Genomic DNA, 20,725 nt, shown 5'->3' with positions numbered 1-20,725 from the left:
CCTGGGCTTGAGGTTAAAATCCTATCCAATAAGAGTCATAGTGATTTATTTGTCAGAAGGAAAATCCGATAAGATGAGAGAGACTTAAAACAGATTACGGATGATGTGGTGAGAATTGTGATATGTGTGGAATAGTGTTTTTATAGTCCCATTCTATTCAAATTCCTTGTGTACCACTCACATAGAAGATTTGTAATACTTTATATTCGCTCTGTCGCTTTGGTGCCCTAAAAGCCCTTTTAAATATTTCAAATCCCTTTTTTCCTCAAAAGACAGAGGAAGCTCAAATATGTGAGCTTTTTGCCAAATGATAACCTTCCGCATTGTTTGTCGCACTTCAGAAACACTGTGGACGCATCGCTTTGCATATATATAAGGGGAAGGATTTGAAGAGGAAGCTCCTAAGAAGTAGGAAGTGCGCACAAAACTCAGCGACAGAGCTTTTGGTCGAAAAACTCTCTGTGGTCTCACTCTCCTCTCTCCCTCAATTCACGATGAGGAAACAGTGAATGAGTACGTTTGGATTCTGTAGTGAGCAGTTTAACTTCAACCGTCGTTCCATTCACATCGTCGTAAGCTCCAAGTGTTAATCCTTTGCCGTTTTTCCATTTCCTCCTACCCACTAAAGCTGACAATAACCGTGACGCATAAGAAGAGGAGCTTTAATTTCATTCGATGGTACTTCCGGTTGGTAGTTGTTGGAATTTCACGAGTGGACTTTTTGTGACACCTATAAAATATTTATGTTAGTGTCCTAACAGAAGCTTTTTTTTAAGCCCAACTGTACTGAAAAAATCTAATGTGTGAAGTGAAGCATTCACCATAAAATTAAGTGATGCTTAATTTTGTTGTCATTGATACTCAAAAGGATGATTAATTGTACAATTTTCTCTGAGAAATATTATTGAAGTGCAAAAGAGAGCTTTTCATATTTACAAGCTCTTGAGTGCTCCAAGCTTTGCAAGATTTGTGGAATATTTGTGCGTCAATGTGGCTCATACAAATTGCAGAGGATTAGTAAAAATGTTAAGTACAAAGTGGATAGCAGGAACATTAGTTGGAATTAGTAATGGAAGACCTCTTGGAGATCGAAACGCATCAATTGGACTTTTATAATATAAGCTCAGTGGAACTTACAGGATTAAAGCACAATACATCAGTAAATAGCACAGGATATTTTTCAACAATCACCCCAAACCCCGACAATGTACCACAGGGTGCGTTAATTAAGTTTACAAAGAAGTATATAGAGGTGTATATATGGAACAGGAAAATACAATACAACCTAAGTGTTCTAATTATTTTTTATTTTTTTCTTTTCTCATTGAATTGTTTTTTATGGTTTCCTGCCAGATGCTCCACCATGAAAAAGAACCATATAACGTATTTTAGTTATTTAAATTCACTTTGGTGCCGGAATTCTATACTCACTTTGAGAATCCTTTGAGAATATACCACTTGAAATCAATAAATATTGTAGAATGAAGGTTGGCTGTTGAATCCTAAAAATCATTCATCATTCCTTATTTTGTGGGAATTCTATAGAATTCTTGTGAAGCCACACAATGAAATCTCTGGTGTTTTGTTCTTCAAGTGAATGATAGAAAGTAGGTAAATGCTTCCTGTGACTCATAAATCTCAACAGATATTTAAACTAATACCTCCATATCACATAAGTTAATCGCATTACACTCAGGAAAATACTCCCTAAACTTTCTTGTCATCATCTTCCTATTAGGGATATGTAACAAATGAGGGCGCAAAGTTACCTTGATTGTGGGAAGTTCAAAAAAACGATCTGCTTCCAAGAAACTTCGTGATTTTGGCAAAGTTTCTGCGACGTTTAAATATTTCATAAAATGACAAATAACTAATTCTGTCGTATATTTTTGTCAAAATGTTATTCAGTGTTTGAATAAAATAAAGTAGTCAAATGAATTTAACTCCTCATGTTCTTGCAAATCGGTATAAACTAATTAAATCCAATGTTTGCATCACCATTCATTCATATTGCTTGAAATATTATTACTATATAAACAATTTATCATACATTTTGCTCCATAAATATTCGTTTATAATTTTTGAAACTTCACTGAAACCTTTGAATAATACGCCCTGAAATGTTATGAAAATACTATCAAAGATTTATTTAAGTATTTGATTAAACATTCAAATTTGAAATGCATACTTATTAAGGTCTCTTGTTAAATTTTCTCGGTCGTGTTTATTTATCATTTGCATTTGCGTATAATAGCGGATGTTAAATACAAATTGATTATTTATAAACAAAATACCATTAATAAGCCTAGCTCAGCTTATTGTAAGTGAGATTAATAATGTGAATCACTTTAAACTCTCTGAAAATTTAATTTTCAGTAAAAGTTAAAGAACTAAGGGGTTAGGGTAAGTGTGCCAAATTTCGTCCAGCTTCTAATTTCGGCCACTTTGAGTGTAATTTCGGCAAAGCGAATAAAATAATTAAAATTATGAATGTAATCTTCGAACAGTCGATGAATTCATTTTGCTTTTAAATATTTATTCACTTTAGGATGTATTAACACAAAGATCGTTAAATTTTAGGTATAATGTTAATTTAAATTGCGTTGTAAAAACTCAGTGTAGAAAGTCTTACAAAAAATGTGACAGATCATTTGTGTTTCTAGCAGTCTTGTAATTTGTGGTGAAGTGCAGAAGGTTTTCCTTCGGTGTTTTTCATGAAAATTGATTAGTTTTCATTAAAGATTGTTTCTGTTTATGTTAATAGTGAATCAATCTTTAAATTTCGGGTAAAATTTCCCAGCTGGATCCTATATTTCGCGTAAAAAACTATATACTTTTTGAGCGTCTCTCCGGTGAGGTAGTGTAGTCTATTCCGGCAACATATTTTGCTTTCCTCAATTTCTTATTCATTTTATGTTTTCTTTTCAATTTCCGAGTTCTACAATGTTCAGAGAAAAAAACCATAGGTTCTATGAAAAAGATGATGTGGAAAGGCCTTGGAAGAGTTCAGGAAGGGCAAATTACTACGGGAATTTGCGCGTAAATTTGGGATGCTACTCTTCAGGTCTTCAGGACTAATTACACGGAAGATCTCAGGGCTTGTGGGTCATATAAACGTATTAAACTAAATATTAAACTCGTTCCATATGTCGTTTTGAAATTTTAAATCCGTTGCTCCACAAAAGGTGGTCACAAACAAGCTGGCCGGTATTTCATTCATAGTGGCCGGAGTACTGCCCAAAGCAATGTCTATATTTTTATTAATTTTTCAATATTTTAGGAAATGACTTAAAGAAAACAAAGATGATAAACTAGTTTTGAAGGTTCCACACAACCCTCCCGAAAAGGTAGCAACAAAAAATATCAATATGAATTAAAAATATTGCATTTCAAACTTAGGACTTCGGTGCTTATATGCAACTATGCCGAAATTTGGCACACTTACCCTATATCTCCAAGAACTCCTAATCTAAGAACCTAATGAATCACTAAATATAAAATTTGCAGGAGTTATTATGCGGTCCTGCTTTTGTATTCAAAATTGAAATAAAATATATTTTTGTTTTCCTTAATGGCCTCTACACACTAGAGAAATTTATGTCCATATTGAAGAGTTTTTTCTACACATGGTTAGAGAATTTGCTTCAATATGGACATAAATTTCTCTAGTGTGTAGAGGCCGGCCATAACACATAAAGTAATAACTTTAAAAAATGTAATATTAATCGATTCATCAACAAACTCAAAAAAAACTTCACAAAAAATCATAAGTTTGGGCGTTTTGGTAGATGTTACTCCTTAATAATTTATGTACGTTTGACGTTTTGGGAAAGGCTTAGAGATCAAATAAACTCAGGCTGATCCCCGAGAATATTTAGCCTGTAATATTTAGCAGTAAAGGTTTGTCTCAAAGTGCCATACACTGAGGGCTTAGGGTCATCGATTAAAGGTCCTTTGTATGAATTTTATTTATCAAATATTCTCGAGGATCAAACCGAATCTATTTGGGTTTTAACTGTATTTTTCCATTTAATTGATAGATAGGAGTGCACTTCAAAATATTTATCCTGCTACACAATCGGCAGCTGATCATAATAATCAATACAAATACATAATATTAAAATCTAATCTATAATTTATATCAAATGAACATTGAGCATTTAATTTTGATTATCAAGAACCAAATATTGAAATTTCCTGAAATTTTTCACAAAGTGAACCATTAATAAATTACTAATGAACCAGTAATGATATTTCATGTATTAAATTGAATTCTTTTATGGAGTTTTATGCTCATTTTGAGATTGATATTTAAATCATGGGAAAGTAAACAATAAAAAAAGGTATCGCCATGTGAAAAACAGTTCAAAGTATGCAAGCATTCATGCGTTGGTTATTATTTCTTCAAAAGTCATTTCACATTAAATATGTAGGTTGTTTGTGTAACTTTTGTTAATACTCCAGCGAATATCCTTACACGGTTGTGCTATAGGCTACCCAAAGTATAGTGCTATAATTACTATATTTCGAAAAAGTTTAATTAAAGAGCAAGAATACTTAAAGCCATGCCACACTTGAAGCCACTTCGAATGAGCTAGTGATGAGTTTGTTTGACCTTGTACAAAGTATAATACTTTCATTGCAAATTCAGTTAATGCCCAAAGCTGCAAGACATTCATAAGAAAAATTATGCAAATTTGTTTTCATAATGATATTTCATAATTTGTTTTCTTAATTTTTGAGATAATTATGTAATCATAGGATGCGATGAAGCGTCATAGCTTTGCAAAATTTGAAGTTCTGCCTCATAGCTTAACAGTGATTTTGACTGTAATTACGCGATAATCCGTCTCTCGAATAATTCTCATGTCTGTACAGGCCCTATTGCTATGTTCATAGTTCCGAGATTTTATAAAATTTTGTAAAATGAGCAATTGGTTTTTAAATTTACTGGTCCACAAATTACGCAAATAAAGATTGTCTAAAATATCTTAAGGGCCTTAAAGATAACACATTTGAATTTCGACTAAAAATTAATTATCAGTTCATAATCAGTTCTTTACCAATTTGTAACCGAATTGCATTAGAATTTGGCGGTGAAATATCGTAATTACTGCTCGAAGTCCGCGAGTTCTAACTTATTTATTTAATAATAATAATAATAATAATAATAATAATAATAATATTTATTTCCAACATCATATCTCAAATGCGGCTGCCGACCGACTTCACAACCGGTCTCCCCAAGTAAACGGCAGAAACCTTGGTTCACAGACCGTATATGCCGAAAAGTATTGTACAAAGCATGTTACATATTAATCAATACAATTCAATAAAATATTCAATAATTCAGTAATACTTTATGTAACAAAAAACACGTACAATCTCACTTATGGGAAGGCAGGGACAGGGCAAGCGAGACAGATGGGCCAAAAGCAACGGCGGGGCCACATAAGTGGCTCGTATTGTCGTTGCTGAGTTCGGAAGAACAAAAAAGAAATTCCAATCACCAATTTTTGTTCTTATAAATCCAAGAATATTTTAATAGTAAAATAATATTAGTAGAACGTGTAGAAAATGAAGAAAAAAGGAGCGGTAAGAAAGAGACTGTGCAAAGAAGAAGGAGAAAAGGGAAAAGGGAAAAACTCAAGAAAAAAAAATCAAGAAAAAGGAGGGCGCGAGGAATTAAATAAAAAAGACTACAAAAAAGAAGCGAAGAAAAAAGAAAGAAAGCCAAAAAAGTCAGGCGCAACGCCAGAGCAAAAGATGGAAAAATTGAATGGAAAAACTTAGAATTCGAAAGCATAGAAAGTCACTGAAATGAAAGAAAACCCCGCACCAAATAACCACCGGAAAAAACGAGACCGATGCCATTCCTACTGCAACCTACTAGTAAATATTCGAATACAAAATTATAAAAATTAAAGAAATGAATCAAAAAATGATATACAGGGCCAAAATCGTAAAAGCGAAGCCCCATTACATAGTTGTTGGGCAGAGAAAGAGCTTAAGGCTCCGAAGAGATCCCAACCTGGGACTACGCTTACAAGATCCGAGCCTCAAACACAAAAAAGTCACAAAAAGAAATGTAAATGGGCTATTGAAATTACACAGTAAGATCACACCGGACCCATTCAACCACCCGATCACAAGGCACGGAATAGTAAATCCAGATCAGTGACAGGTAGGCGAGTTGAAGTATATTCTCTCCAGAGGAGAGCAGACAGACTTTTAAGAAACTCTCCTCGAGTTAGGGTTGGCGATTTCATTGAATCAGGTAATGAATTAAAAAGAGTTGGAGCTAAATAAACAAAAGTTCGTTTAAACCATTCCGTTTTTGGTTGTGGAACAGGAATGGATGGACCAAGCCTTAAAGATCTAATTCGCCTAGAAGAAAGATAACCGCCTCTAATGAAGAATGTACGAAGAGTTTTAAATTTAAATGAAAGGGTTATCGGAAGGATACGATGGATACGATACTTTATAAAAGTTTTAAAGAGCGAGTCAAATTTACGCTTACGGAAGAGAGCCCTAAGAGCGGTCCTTTGGGCCATTTCAACTGATCTCCAGTTAGAATGAAAAGCAGCCCCCCAGGCTGTTATCCCGTACTGAAGTCGTGACTCCACACATGCAAAGTAAAAAGATCGTGCAACGTTTTCAGGACAATATTTGCCAACCTGGAAGGCCTTAGCAATAGCGGGAGCGAGAGAGTTCGTTAATTTACGGAGTTGTGGTTTCCATGTAAGACGACTATCAACGACCATCCCCAAATATGTTATCTCCTCCACGAAAGGGATCTCGATGCAAGCCTCATCACAATTGAAGTTGCAATCTGGAATGTGACATGCGATTGAACTATTAGAGGAAAGCGAAGTGTGATGGAAACGTATAGCAGTAGATTTGCTACTTAAAACCAAATGATTATCATTCAGCCAGCGCCTAACAATCTTAAGATCACTCCTCATCATATTGTCCACTTCAAACCAAGATCTACCTCGATAAATCAGCATCAAATCGTCAGCATAAGCCAATATTCTACCAGCCAATTTAACATTAAGAAGATCATTGAGATATATAATGAATAACAGAGGTCCCAGAACTGTCCCCTGTGGGACACCATGTTTCAGCGGACCGAAGTTGCTCAAACAATCTCCCAGACGAACAGCCTGTTGTCTGTCAGACAAAAAAGACTGAAAAATGGATAGAGCTACACCTCTGACCCCTGCCTCCGAAAGCTTATCTAGTAATTTATCATAGGACACTGTATCAAACGCCTTGGTAAGGTCAAGGCATATAGCACCGACACATGCACCCTCATTTAGAGCAAGATCAACATCATTAATGAAAGTCAAAATAGCATCTTCTGTACTGCATCCAGAAGTGAAACCGAACTGATCCCTATTAAAAAAATTAATTTTATTTGAAAATCCTTCTAATCTGGTTTTTAAAATTTTTTCAAATATTTTAGAAAAAACAGAGACCAAGGAGATCGGCCTGTAATTATTCGGATCTGTTTTGGATCCCTTTTTATATACTGGTATAACAATAGCTAATTTTAAACAAGCAGGAAAGATTCCTAGAGCTAGGCATCGATTAATCAACACTGTCAGAATGTCCACAATATTTAGACTTATCCTTTTAATACAACTCGTAGTAATTCCATCGAAAGCTTTAGATTTATTATTTTTTAAACTATTAATTACTTGAAAAACTTCAAGACTGGTGACAGGAAAAAGAAATAGACTTTTATTCACATAATTAGAATGCAAGGAATCATAAATCCGGGCATCAGTATCGGTAATAGACCTGTCAATGATTCTAATCGGAGCAGTGATGAAAAATGAATTCATAATATTAGCAATATCTTGACTTTTATCATACGTAACATTGTTAGAAATTATTTTAACAATTTCAGACTTTGCTCCCCCACACGCTCCTACAAGCTCATTGACCAACCGCCACTGAGCCCTACAATTATTCTTAGAATCTGAAAAACGTTTAATATAATAATTGCTCTTATCAATTTTCACAGATTCAGATACAGACTTGCACAGCTTTTTGTATTTCTTCTTTAATCGTCGGTTGTTTGGATGCTTTTTAGATAATTTATACAATTTATTTTTTAATGAAATTTTCTTAATAAGAGTATTGGATAACCAGGGTTTTAATTTTTTCGAATAATTCTTAACAGTATGGGATGCAAGAGATATTTTTTCTTTTAGAATCTCCAAAAAAATAGAAAAGCCTTCGGAAGGGTCAGCAGCGTTTAGAACAGTCTCCCAGTTCTCAAGAAGAAGTGTATCATTTAGTGCTTTATAGGAGATTGTTTTAGAAGATTCAGCGTGACACACAGATTTAGAATTTTGAAGACCTTTTACCGACAGAGTCAAAAAGGAATGGTCTGTCACATCAAAGTGAATAACATCCCCAACATTAACAAGTTTGCGATTATTAATTTTTGCAAAAATGTTGTCAATGCACGACGCACTATCATTGCAAAATCTGGTGGGAACATCAATCAAAGGTTCATAACCGAAAGAAGATAAAAGAAAGATGTAATTATCTCGTTCAATGGTATTCTTCAATAGATCAATGTTGAAATCGCCCAGAAAATATACATTTTCAGAGTTATCAAATGTATTTAAGAGAGTTTCAACTTCACTTAAAAATATCTGTACAGGAATGGATTGGATTCGATAAACACAAATGAAAACAAAATGAATATGATCAATCAAACATGTCAAAATAATGCAATCAGCAGAATTCATTTGGTATTTTTGGTGATCATTAATAGTAATATTAATGCGCACAAACACGGCAACGCCACCTGATCTATAGCTTTCATTGCAATTTGCATAAGTGGTAAAACCGTCCAGAAAATAATTGCTAAGTTCAATATCACGTATCCATGTCTCAGTAAAAAATAGTAGGTCAGGAATAGAGGGTAAGGAAGATAAGTGAGTTACAAATATATCAAAATTAGCGCGAAGACTTCTAATGTTTTGCACTCCAATGACTATGCCTTCATTTAGAATATTAATGGTAGAGTTTGAGTTGTACAACGACGTATTATTGTTCATTAATAAGTTTGTCGAGATCAGAGGAAGAGCTAATAGCAGTAACTCTGTCCTCTTCTTTCTTCCTCACAAACACTCTACCATCTTTGACCCAAACATATTTCCATCCCTTATCAGCAGCAGCCTTCCTCGCACCTATAAGTAGTTCCCTAGTGTAAATGGATATTCGCTCCCTCACTCTAATACAGCAGTCTCGTCCCTCCATGGTTTTACAGTTTAATCTCCAGCCTCCATCTTTCCCTCTCTGGCGCACATTGTCAAGGATGCGATCTCGTGTACGCTTACACAGCAAGCGAACGATCCAGAGATTGCCCTGAATATTATTACTTGCTGACCTGTTATTCAGCTTTTTCTTGGGCAAGTTGATGACGTAGCAATCAGCAATGGCCTCTTCCGGAATATCGACATTAAGCGCGGTCGTAAGCATATGTGATGCGTTTGAATATGTGTCTCCCTTAATGTCAGCAGGTACATCCAGAATCTCGATAGAACAAAGCTCAGCATTCCTCTCATGAGATCTTATGCGGGATTCACAGTATTCTGTCTTAGTCTTAAGAACAACAGTGTCTTGCTTGAGTTGGTTAGTATCCACTCTGAGTTCATCAATCAGACACATGGCCCTTTCCAGAACCACGTTGGTTTTTTGATTGTTCTCAATCATTTCAGAGACTTTGGTCTCAAAGACTCTGCGGAATGCATCCAACGAAGAATCTTTGCTAGATGTAGGCTTCTTCGGTCCAACTGAAGACGCACTACTACCCGTTGAGTTTTTACGCTCCTTAAGACACTGTGCACATTTCCACGATGACGCACTTGATTTCACCGCCTTTAGCTGATCCCCAGATAATTTAAGGCACGCTAAGTGAAATTTGCTAAAACACGCACAGCAGCTAATTTTGCTGGCATCTTCTCGTGCAACTTTAGTATTACACAAACTACACACTGACATCTTTACTAAATATTTTAATCCAGAGCCAGCAAAAAAACACGTCCAATGCGATTAAGCACAGCGCCCGAACTGGTATTTATTAGTTTATTTAAGTTATATGTATATTTGGACTTCTTGTCCCCTAAGAAGTCATATTTTGATAGAATTTTCAAAACCGCAAATTTCGATATTTTTGACATCACCCTATTTGTCCATCTGTTCAGCCATTACCAGTCTTAAAGGTCAAACAGTTTGAGATAGAGACTTATGCCCTAGCCATACTTACGACTTAAGCCAAGAGATGGTTTAGTGGAAAATGATAGAAATGCGGTTTCACCATTATTTCGAATATAATTACGCTATGTCGTCTCTCGACTAATCCTCAAGTCTGTCAATTCTCTATGCTTCTTATTTCCAACCAAAGTCATAGCTTTTGGTATTGCTCTAAAACGCATCGTACAATTTTTTCATTTAAATTTCATTGAATTATTCCCAATAACGTTTTTTCAAGATCAAAAATTTAAAAAAAACTAGGTAGAAAATCTTATCAATGGAATGGGGTTATGTTAGGGTTCGGTGGAAAGGCCTTAAAATTTCTGAGAAGTCTGACAACTATAATTATTATCGATTATAAACCTATAACTAATATATGCAAAATTTATTATTCTAAAAGCTATTTTGAGCGATATTTTGAGTGATTTAAGAACCAGTTCAAAGTGATTATGAACTGATAAACTTACAAGGAATTGCGCAAAATGGAGGAAACTTTGCAAAACTCTCAAATTAGCCCACCAAATGTAAGACTAACTGATTCCGTGGCTAAAAGTCCCTGCCGCTATTATGAATCCCTCTAAAGTTAAGGGTGTACTGTACACCTTTAAAAGCCTTTTAGTGAACATGCCTCCTAATGAGCATAAGACTTTAGGCAGAGAGATAATGTGCCTTACACGGGTTTCAAACGGGTCCCTGTCAAAATCCCGAAAGCTAAAATGCGAAAGCTAAAATGCGAAAGCTAAAATCTCGAACGCCAAAATCTCGAAAGCCAAAATTCCGAATGGACCAAAATCCTGAATTCTTAAAAGTGTCATAGCTATTCCCACGGTTGCACCCGCGCTCGCTGGAGGCAAAGAAAAATTTTCTGTGTTTTGATAAATTATTCTAGATATTATACTCCATATAATTTCATCCTTTTCAGGATTTTGAATATACGGGATTTTGGTTTTCGGGATTCTGACTTTCGGGATTTTGGTCCTTTCGGAATTTTGGCGTTGGGGATTCTGGCTTTCGGAATTTCGGCGGCCTCCGGCTTCACACCTAAGGCTTAGCCATACGGCTTACCTGCTGTAATTTCTTACCAATCACGGTTTTTTAGAAAAAATTAACTTGGGATTGAATTTATTAAAGATAAGTGACCTAGGTTCTCAAAAAGCAATAAAATTGCTCCTTATTTGGGATTTTAAGATCTTCGGGAACTGGGCTAAACGTCTAGTCTAAAGACCGCTTTGCGATGGTACGGTTTCAATCTAAACATTATCATCAGTTGATCCTGAGGTATGAATACGTCAACACATGCTTAACAAGAGTAACCTTATTTGGACCACCACCACCAATAGACTCCTTACGCCCCATTTTTCCAAGTCCTTGGTTATTTTATTCTCACACAAAGAACTTTATTAAAGCCATAAATGCAAGTGATTTTGCATATCCGCTTTTCGCAAGGTTATCTTTAATTCTACCGCTTAAGATTGATATAAAAAGTAAAGACCGTAAAAGCACTTAAGGATTATCTAAAGATCGTTCTTAAATGCTAGAATTAAAGAAAAGCTTACAAAAAGCATGGTTGTTAGGTCACCCTTAGAGAGTGCAATCTCATCCTCGGAGTGCAAAGTCACCCGCATCCACTGTAGGTAAATTGTGCTGTATAGCACCTCACAAGTTCGAGTATTTCGCAGTCTTTCAATTAACTGATTAAAAACATCAATTTATTTAAAGTTGAATGAAATGGGACATGGCACTTAAATGATGCTCCTACCCTATCAATTATTGGTCCAGACTCCGGACCCAGTAGAAAACTATGTAAACTTAGCTCAATCAAGATTTAAAAAAAAATCATCAATTCATTTTTAAAACTTTTACTTCAAATAAAGTCGGAAGTTTAACCCTTTAAGGACGAGAGAGTCAAAAATTGGGAGTCAGAACAAATAATTTTTTCTAACTTTTTAGAGCAAAACACAGCTTTAGATGACTGTAGGAAAAACTTCATTTTTGGGTCACCGGTGACCCAATCGCCCTTAAAAAGTTACGACATCCTTTTTAGTCGTGCCTCACGATTTTTCTGGGCTACAGAAATGTACTTAGACTCAATTCCAAGATGTTTCCAGTCAAGATGCACTACAAGTCTATCCTCAAGTTGATTAAACTTCATAATATCTCAAGAAACTTTCCTAGTTGTTTTTGGTCCAAGTGTTGTAATTTTAATCATTTTTTGGATAATATGTTCTCTTTACATAGAATACGAGCAATAGCATGGGAATGACGAAGAAGTATTCTGTAAAATTCTCTTCTTGATTGTTTAATTATTTTAATATTCTTCCTTGAAAATTGTTTTTTTAAAGTATCACAATTTGGTGTATTTAAAGAAAATATTCCTCTAAATGAGATTTTTCTTGGTGTAAATAAAAACAATTCAATTTACTATATGTTTGCTTAAAGCTACTTTAGTAACAACCAACAAGACAAACAAGCGAAGGTGAAATATCGATTCAGTGAAGCTTAAAATTTGCTACAATTCAGGAAGAATTTTATGATAGATGCTAAGAGAAATCTCATTTATTTCATGATAGAGATTGGCAGGGCATAGGAAAAAGAATATCTAAAATATTTCATAATACGCAGCTTTTCTCGGAAGTATGGCATTCTCGGAAAATGATATGAGCCAAGCATTTGGTTAAGATAATATTTGACTAATTAATCAATTTTTTAAATACCTCTATGGCCTCGTAATGTCAAGTTCAATTTCATGGTGGAGACTTAAGGTTGATGGAAAATTTTGTTAAGAACAGCACAAAATTGAAAATGAGTAGAGAGCAGAGATTAACAGAGGGTTAGCTGAGTTGAAAGTACACTTACATCAAGTGAGGGATTTTTTCAAAGAGCGGATATTACGTTGAAAGTGGTGTACAGATTTTGAGGATTTTTCATATAAATTGTGAAAGTACCATAGAAGATTCAGGTGGAAGTGTCAGAAGTAGTGTACACATTTTCTCGTAATATCTGCCTCTTGGACTATTATAGTGTATAAAATATAAATATGCTTTTGTTACAAAAGTGATGCGTTTGGCAAAATTTCAATTCAACAGGCATAATTTCTTCTTTCCTGGACTTTTTGCTTGCAGGTCTTACAAATTCTTCGGTTGTGGTCATTATAGTGTACTGTATAATGTTTGCAATAGCAGCTGCTGGAAATCTTTCGGTGGTGATAACACTTTTTCGCTCCAAACGACACAGGCGATCAAGAATTAGTCTCATGATTTGCCATTTAGCTGTTGCTGACCTCATGGTGGCCTTTTTCATGATTCCTGTTGAGGTAAAAGTTTTTTTTCTTCTTTTTTCACAGTAGCATCGTAGCATTCTTTTAAATCCACCACTCTCATAACTTGTACACGCCATTAATCATAATCTATCTTTCATCATGTGGCAGTAAAGCTCGTACATAATTTCCTATGTTTTCGCTGACAGTATTACAGTATTTACAGATATTTTGCCATATTTCCCTGTATTTAACATCCCAATTTCAAAGGTACAAGCATATATTTACCGAAATTACCTCTATATCGATCAATTTCAATCATGAATTCGCCGAAAAATAATTCTAGTTAATTTTGGTGATATAACTTGGTAATATGTGTGAACACAAAATTATAGTTTACCATTAAAACTCTAATTTATGTATACAAGCCATTCTGTATCATTTTCTTTTGTATGCTATGGAACATCGTGTATACTAATTACAATTACTATAATCAAAGCTCCGTTTTCCGGATGATTGAGGATGAAAGCAACAGATAAAAAAACCATAAAAAGGTTTTTTTTTAATATGGGTGTTTGACAGCTGTCATCCAGGATACCATAAAGCTTAAAGTGCTAAGCTTCGGACAACTCATTTTTTTGCGGCTCTCAGAGTTAACCGTGAGCGGCATAGTTATCGCCCTTGATCAAAACCAAAGTGTTTAGGGAGTATCATCCTTTTGTACACTGACTACAAGCAGGGTTGGGCGAATTTTTTACATTTTACATCATTTTTTACATAGTAAAAAAAAGACTTTAACATGTGCTATATTTTTAACATGTAAAGTTGAAATGTAAAAAATGTGAAATTGATTGATGCCAAGCGTCTGGCAAGTTGGCCTTTTTATATGGAGCTATTTGAAGCCAATTCCTAAATTTATCTCGGACTCAGCTCACAGTGCTCCAAGGAAAAAATTTATTTAAACAAAAGTTTAGTATATTTTATCCCTCCATACGGAAAGGTATTTTATAATACGGAAAAACTTCTCACTTTTTAAATATTTAGCATAACGATCACGAGTGCAGAAAAATTCCCATACGCATTTGTATGTGAAAGTAAGAAATTGGCTTCAAATTTGAAGGCCACTCGCCGGGGACTCGATTGATACCCATCAAATAACAAGTTCAATTTTTTTTACTCAAAGATTTCGCTGTAATCAGTAAAATATTTTGCGGGTTTTTGCTGTAGTAAAGCTTGTCGTCTAAAATGCATGATGAAATTTACTGACAATCCCAATTCAAATTTTCTACTACCCGGTTGAACTAATATAATAGTAACCATTTAAACGATTAATAATTTTTAAACTTCTATATCTACATACTCAGGGAGTTTTCCCATTGTTCTGTGGTTTCTGCTAATCAGCAATATTGTAGAAATTAAGATTTATTTCCTTCTCTCTTCATAATGATAATTTTTTGGGGGATTTTGTTACCTTGTCCAAGACATCACATTCCAGAAAACAATGTTCATGAAGAGAACCAGTGTCTCCTTGCTAACACTGATTCTGTGGTAATGAATGTTTCTGTGGTAATATCCTAAAAATCATCGCGCTTTATTACTAAAATGAAACTAACATATTAAACAAAAAAATGGGAATGAATTCCCAATCTGACGATCATGATGTCTACTTCATCCATTTGTGAAAAAGTAGTAGTGAACCAATTCCCTGACATCCTTTTCCCACCATTCTTTTTCCATACCTGAAGAAGGAGCCATCAAGGTCCGAAACGTTGACAAGAAATAAAGGACGAGAAGATCAAGGTCAAAATTCCGTGTTTTCACTTCTTAAAAACTATTTCATTGGTCGAAAATCATTAGCCGTACTCACTATGGCGTTGTTATCTCGTAATCTCCGTAATCTGTTATCTTGTTATAATTTTTCATTAGCCGTACTCACTATGGCGCTGTTATCTTGTAATATCGTTATCTCGTTATGTTCTCGTAATGTATTTTATAAATGAAAAATTATAACAAGATAACAGATTACGGAGATTACGAGATAACAACGCCATAGTGAGTACGACTATTTATAAAATACATTACGAGAACATAACGAGATAACGAGATAACGATATTACAAGATAACAGCGCCATAGTAAATACGGCTATTATGTATTAAACAAAAATTCACACAGAAATTATGATATTATATCGATTTTTAATCAAATCTGCACAGAATCCAAGTAATAACGATCTAAATTGCTAAACGTTTCGTTCGAAAGCTGTGAGGATTTTATATTCAATTTTAACCGTTTTGTGCTGAAACTGTGCGTTCTTTATTTGCAATTTTAACATTTTCGTGTTGAAGCTATCAGTGTATTACATACAAGTGAAATCATTTTAAGCGTAAGTTGTGCTAAATTTTGTTCGTGGCTTTCTCAAGAATGTTTTACTGATACTCCTCGAAAGCAATATCAATATTGATATTGCTTACAGGAAATGTTTAAAAGATTCAAAAATGCTCGATTTTCATTTATTACATTTTACGTATTTTTTACATTTTTACATATTTTTTAAAATTTTTAAAATTTAGTAAAAAAATATTTTTTACTATGTAAAGACTCAGACCTGACTACAAGCAATTTCTCTCCTCTTTTCCAAAATTCTGAAGTTTTCGACCAAACTTCTATTTTACAGTGTTTTGAGTATACAGAGAAATTCTTTTCTCACAATTAGGTACACTTAAGTGGTCTTTCACTACACGAACTTCACTAATTTAGAGAATTTAATACTTTGATAAATAAAAAAGAATGCTCTTTTAAAGTTTTTCTCATGAATTGATCTAACAAATCCTCCAAAAAACGTTATTGCATTAAATGTTTCGCTAGAAAAGAGCTAGAACCATCCTTTAAAACTTTTTTCATCGAAATAGTTCGCAGTGTGAAAAATCTGATTAGTGAGTATTTCACGTGAAAACTTTATCGCTTTATCGATTTCTATAGGCTTTTCTGTGAAGTTTTCACAAAAACTGTAAAGTGAAACACTCACAGCAGCATATCAGATTTTCCTACTTGGTGAATCATTTCTCGGTATTTAAACTTTTAGTGGAACTATACCCTCAATTCTGAGATAAATCTTTAACCGTTGAATCTTCAAATCGACCTTTGAAAGGTAATTGGTATTCACCTATAAAGATCTTTAAAGTGTGAAATTTCTTTAAAATTTTAAACAGAAAGGTAGCAAACTACACAAAAATAAGCTGAAGCTTTAAGCTTTTAAAGACAAGTAATGCCCTAGATACACTTACGACTAAACTTGTTCATAGCCAAGTTCAAAGCCAAACACACTATACAAACGAGACTTAGCATTCACAAAACATAGAATTTGAGGGTTTTTATTCAGATATTTTTATTGTAATGTATAGTAAGGTGGGGTAACTGGATCGTTTTCCGAAGACTGCTACTTAAACGCTTGTTTTTGGACTGATGTAATTCTTCTTTACTTTTTCTAAATCCATAGAATTATTCACTGTTTCATTCAGAAACATAATATAAAAAATGTCAAAAATATTAAAGAAAATTTATAAAAGAATGATAATACTGAAATAAGTCAGCATGCACTAACTGGGTCGCCTTTTCGCTAATTCACTTTTAATTAAACCTTAGGATTTAAAATACTTTTTTTCAGAAGGAAAAAACAATAAATATTTTCAAATAATTATTGTTAATTGCAATTATGCTAGATTTCACAAAGGCCTTCGACAGTCTTCCTCACGATTTGCTCTGTTATAAATTGTGCTCAATTTTCAAATTCTCATCTTCAGCTGTTGCCCTTATTCGGTCTTACTTTTCAGGAAGATCACAAGTTTTCAAATTTGGTGAAGATATTTCACCTCCTGCTTCCCTAAGCAAGGGCATCGGTCAGGGTTCAATTCTTGGCCCTCTCATGTTTTCTCTCTTCATCAATGATTTACCCTCTGTGATGCTAAATTGCTTTTTTCACCTTTACGCAGATGATCTTCAAATTTATGTTGAGGGCGATCCCTTCAACCCTTCAAATGCCTTTTCTCTAATGAACGCAAATCTTTCCAATATTGAAAATTGGGCTTCATTAAATGGATTAGTATTGAATCCGAAAAAGTCCCAGGCTATTGTTATTTCTAAGAAAGCTCTCTCATTTAATTTTCAACCTCTATACCTACACGGCCAAATTATCCCTTTTGTTGATCAAGTCAAAAACCTTGGTATTATTTTCAACTCTACACTCTCATGGTCTGATCATGCCACATCTATTTGCCGTAAGGTCAACTATTCTCTTTACACTCTTAGACGCTTCCGGGACATTACGCCCTATGACACTCGCTTGATCCTCGCTCGAGCGCTTCTTCTTCCTTTTTTTTATCTACGGGGCAGAGCTCTTTTTTGCAGCGGATAGTGACACAATTCGCCGCTTGACAGTGTCCTTTAATGATTGTGTCAGGTATATATGCGGCTTAAGTCGCCGAGATCACATCACTCCTCACAGAAATGTGTTCATTGGTTGTGATCTGCCATCTCTTTTGAGAATGAGAGCTGTTTTATATCTCTTTCACCTGCTGTTTTTCGGATGTCCTAAGTTCCTGTCGACTCTTTTGGTTAGGGGGGGTTCGGCCAGGGTTCGGAGTCTTATAGTGCCTAAAGTTAACAGTGATTGCCTTTATCGGACGATTTTTGTGAAAGGCATCACTATTTTTAATTCTCTTCCGTGTGGTAGTCGGAATTCCGCGGATGCTATCCGTGAATTCTTTCTGGCTGAACCTTAGAAGCTTCTATGCTTCTTATTTTTCTACTCATCTTTTTTTCCTTTTGTTTCTTTTTCTTATTAAGATTCCTTTCTTTTTTCTTTATTCTGAATTATATTTTGCATTACTTTCTATATGTTCTTCAATCACAATTGTAAGAGGGGTGACCCTATTTTTGTGATTTAAATATATGCATTATTATTATTATTATTATTATTAATTATTTGTAAGGTGGAAGCTATCTCGCGACTTAAGCCATTTTCCGAGATTCTAGTGCAGAGACGTGCAAGAACCGTTGAAACCGAATAAACGTCAAATGAAACATGTGCATCAATGGTCGAAAGTTTCGAAACGCTACTATAACAAACTTATTTTGACGTTAATTCGGTTTCAACGGTTTTTGCACACCTCTGTTCTAGTGAATAATTCTTCTTGTTATGCTTGAATTGTGAAGTAAATTTCATTTTCAAAGGAGATAAGTGCATTTAAGTATAAATATCTGCATAAAAAACCCCAAAAGTTATGTTTTGTGAGTCGCAGTGAATGTTAAGCCTCGTTTGTAGTGTGCCTCAGGAACTGACTTGGCTATGAACGAGCTTACCCAAGCAGCAATTTTTTCTTAAAATAGTCTTGTAGAATTCCCTAGGAAAGGCACTACAGAACCAAAAATCTATTTATTTACTTATAACGCTCTTGCTTCCATCACTGAGATTACTATGAGTAAAGTGGCGCACTCTTAAGGATCTTAAGAGCTGCTATAGGAATTTCAACAGAAAGTTTTCACTTTAAGTCTTTTAAAAGTGAACTAAAAGACTTGTCTAATACTTGGTTCTATAAGGCAGCTATTTTGCTGCTTGGGTAGTCGTCTCTGGACTTTAGTCGCAAGTGTGCCTAGGGCATAAGTCACTGGACACCTAAAGAAAAAAAGTCTTTTCTGACTATTAAAAAGGAAACAAGACTTTATGTCTTGTGAAGTCACGACACCTGTGCCTTAATCCTGAATTAAATTTACAATTCTAAAGTCTAAAATATTTTTTTCCTAATTTCACTTTTAGAATTCGTCTAAGTTTTAAGCTCTATCGTTAGTCTTTTATCGTCTAACTTTAATCTTTTATATCCCTCGGAAGAATCTCCTTTTTATTCAAGTTTATTTGACTTCCAATTTGAATAGAGCATTAGAAATTGAAAACGTTAAAAAAAGAAGCAGGTTTTGTCACTTCTTTTAGAGGTGTATCACAATCTCTACTATACACACATTTGTGGTTTCTTTTCCTAGAGAAAAAATAGAAGAGAGATTCAATTTCAGAATCACTTTCTGATTGTTTGTGAATATTTCTCTTTCTTTGAACAGACGTGAAAAATTATTCAAATGTTTACCTAGTGAGAGGAAACAAAAGAATGTATTTCTGGAATTTGAATTTACATTGTGGAGAAATTCTTTTTTTTTTTTTGCAAACATTGTTATATTCTATTTGTCAAATATACCTTGCTTTAATTTCCACGAAATTTATTGCGTCAAAAAAAATTTTAACTGCAAATTTACACTTAAAACATGGATGAAATCAATGAATATTATTAAGAGAATTCACAACATTCGCAATTTTGCCGCGGTTTTGAAAGCTTTGGTGTATGAAATAAATTTAGAAAATTGAAAAAAACAACAAAAATCTTCATTGATAAAATATGGATAGAACAAACTTCAAAAGGCATAGAATGATACTTTGGATAGTACCAAATAAGGGAGACTTTTAGTGTATTTCACAGTATGTGGCTTAGAACACTTTGCATTTTCCCATATTTTTTTTTAATGAATCTGATTAATTCTTTGTAATAGCTAATCTTAAGTTTCACATTTCATGAAAAAATAGGTTAGATTCATTAAAAAGAATGTAGGAAAAATATAAAGTGCGAACCCTGAAAACCTGCCCCTATACCGCTCAATTTTTAGGAGAAAGAAGTTTAAGCACTTTAGGTAAATATTTATTGGTAAAGTTAATTGGTTAAAGATTAGTGACACTTTAAGTATTACAAGTTCACCATAAAATATAAACTCAGAGTTTTATCAAATCCATGCAACCAGCTTTGAAAAGACATCTTAGGGTTTAACTTTTCCACTTTGAAACGTTCACTTATCAAAGAAAATTTAATTAAAGAAAAAATGATTTTCAGTATTGGTTTTGTCAACTCTGCTAAATACACGAAATATTTGCAATATAAGTTCTGTATTCTCCGGTGAAATGTCCTCTGATTAAACATTGCAAAAATATCTGCTTACTTAAACACAAAATTGTCTAAGTATTCGAGGCAAAAAAAGTACCAAGCTCCGCACAGTAAAAGTTTTTGTATTTCTTTTGCCATAATTTTGCCACCCAGACACAATTATTAAAGATAAATATTTAACCCTGAGGTGGGTCTTTTGTGCGTAAATCAGC

At 34.2% G+C, this 20,725-nt stretch overlaps 1 protein-coding gene across 3 annotated transcripts in view; it reads left to right on the top strand.

The window, feature by feature from the left end:
- Window positions 1-557: 557 nt before the first annotated feature.
- LOC129799988 (adipokinetic hormone/corazonin-related peptide receptor variant I-like) overlaps window positions 558-20,725 on the top strand; it is a 49,242-nt gene continuing 29,074 nt past the window's right edge. For all 3 annotated transcript variants that reach the window (XR_008751569.1, XR_008751568.1, XM_055844323.1), the window contains exons 1-2: window positions 558-1,217; window positions 13,401-13,591. Coding sequence is in view for 1 of the 3 variants with exons in the window: in XM_055844323.1 (XP_055700298.1) it covers window positions 1,070-1,217; window positions 13,401-13,591 (339 nt within the window). In the remaining 2 variants the exon portion in view is untranslated. The remainder of the gene's footprint in view (window positions 1,218-13,400; window positions 13,592-20,725) is intronic.

Source organism: Phlebotomus papatasi, chromosome 1 (genome assembly GCF_024763615.1).
Source record: "Phlebotomus papatasi isolate M1 chromosome 1, Ppap_2.1, whole genome shotgun sequence".
NCBI lineage: Eukaryota > Metazoa > Arthropoda > Insecta > Diptera > Psychodidae > Phlebotomus > Phlebotomus papatasi.
Note: the sequence above shows the minus strand (reverse complement) of the source record. Positions and strands in the feature narration are given on the sequence as shown.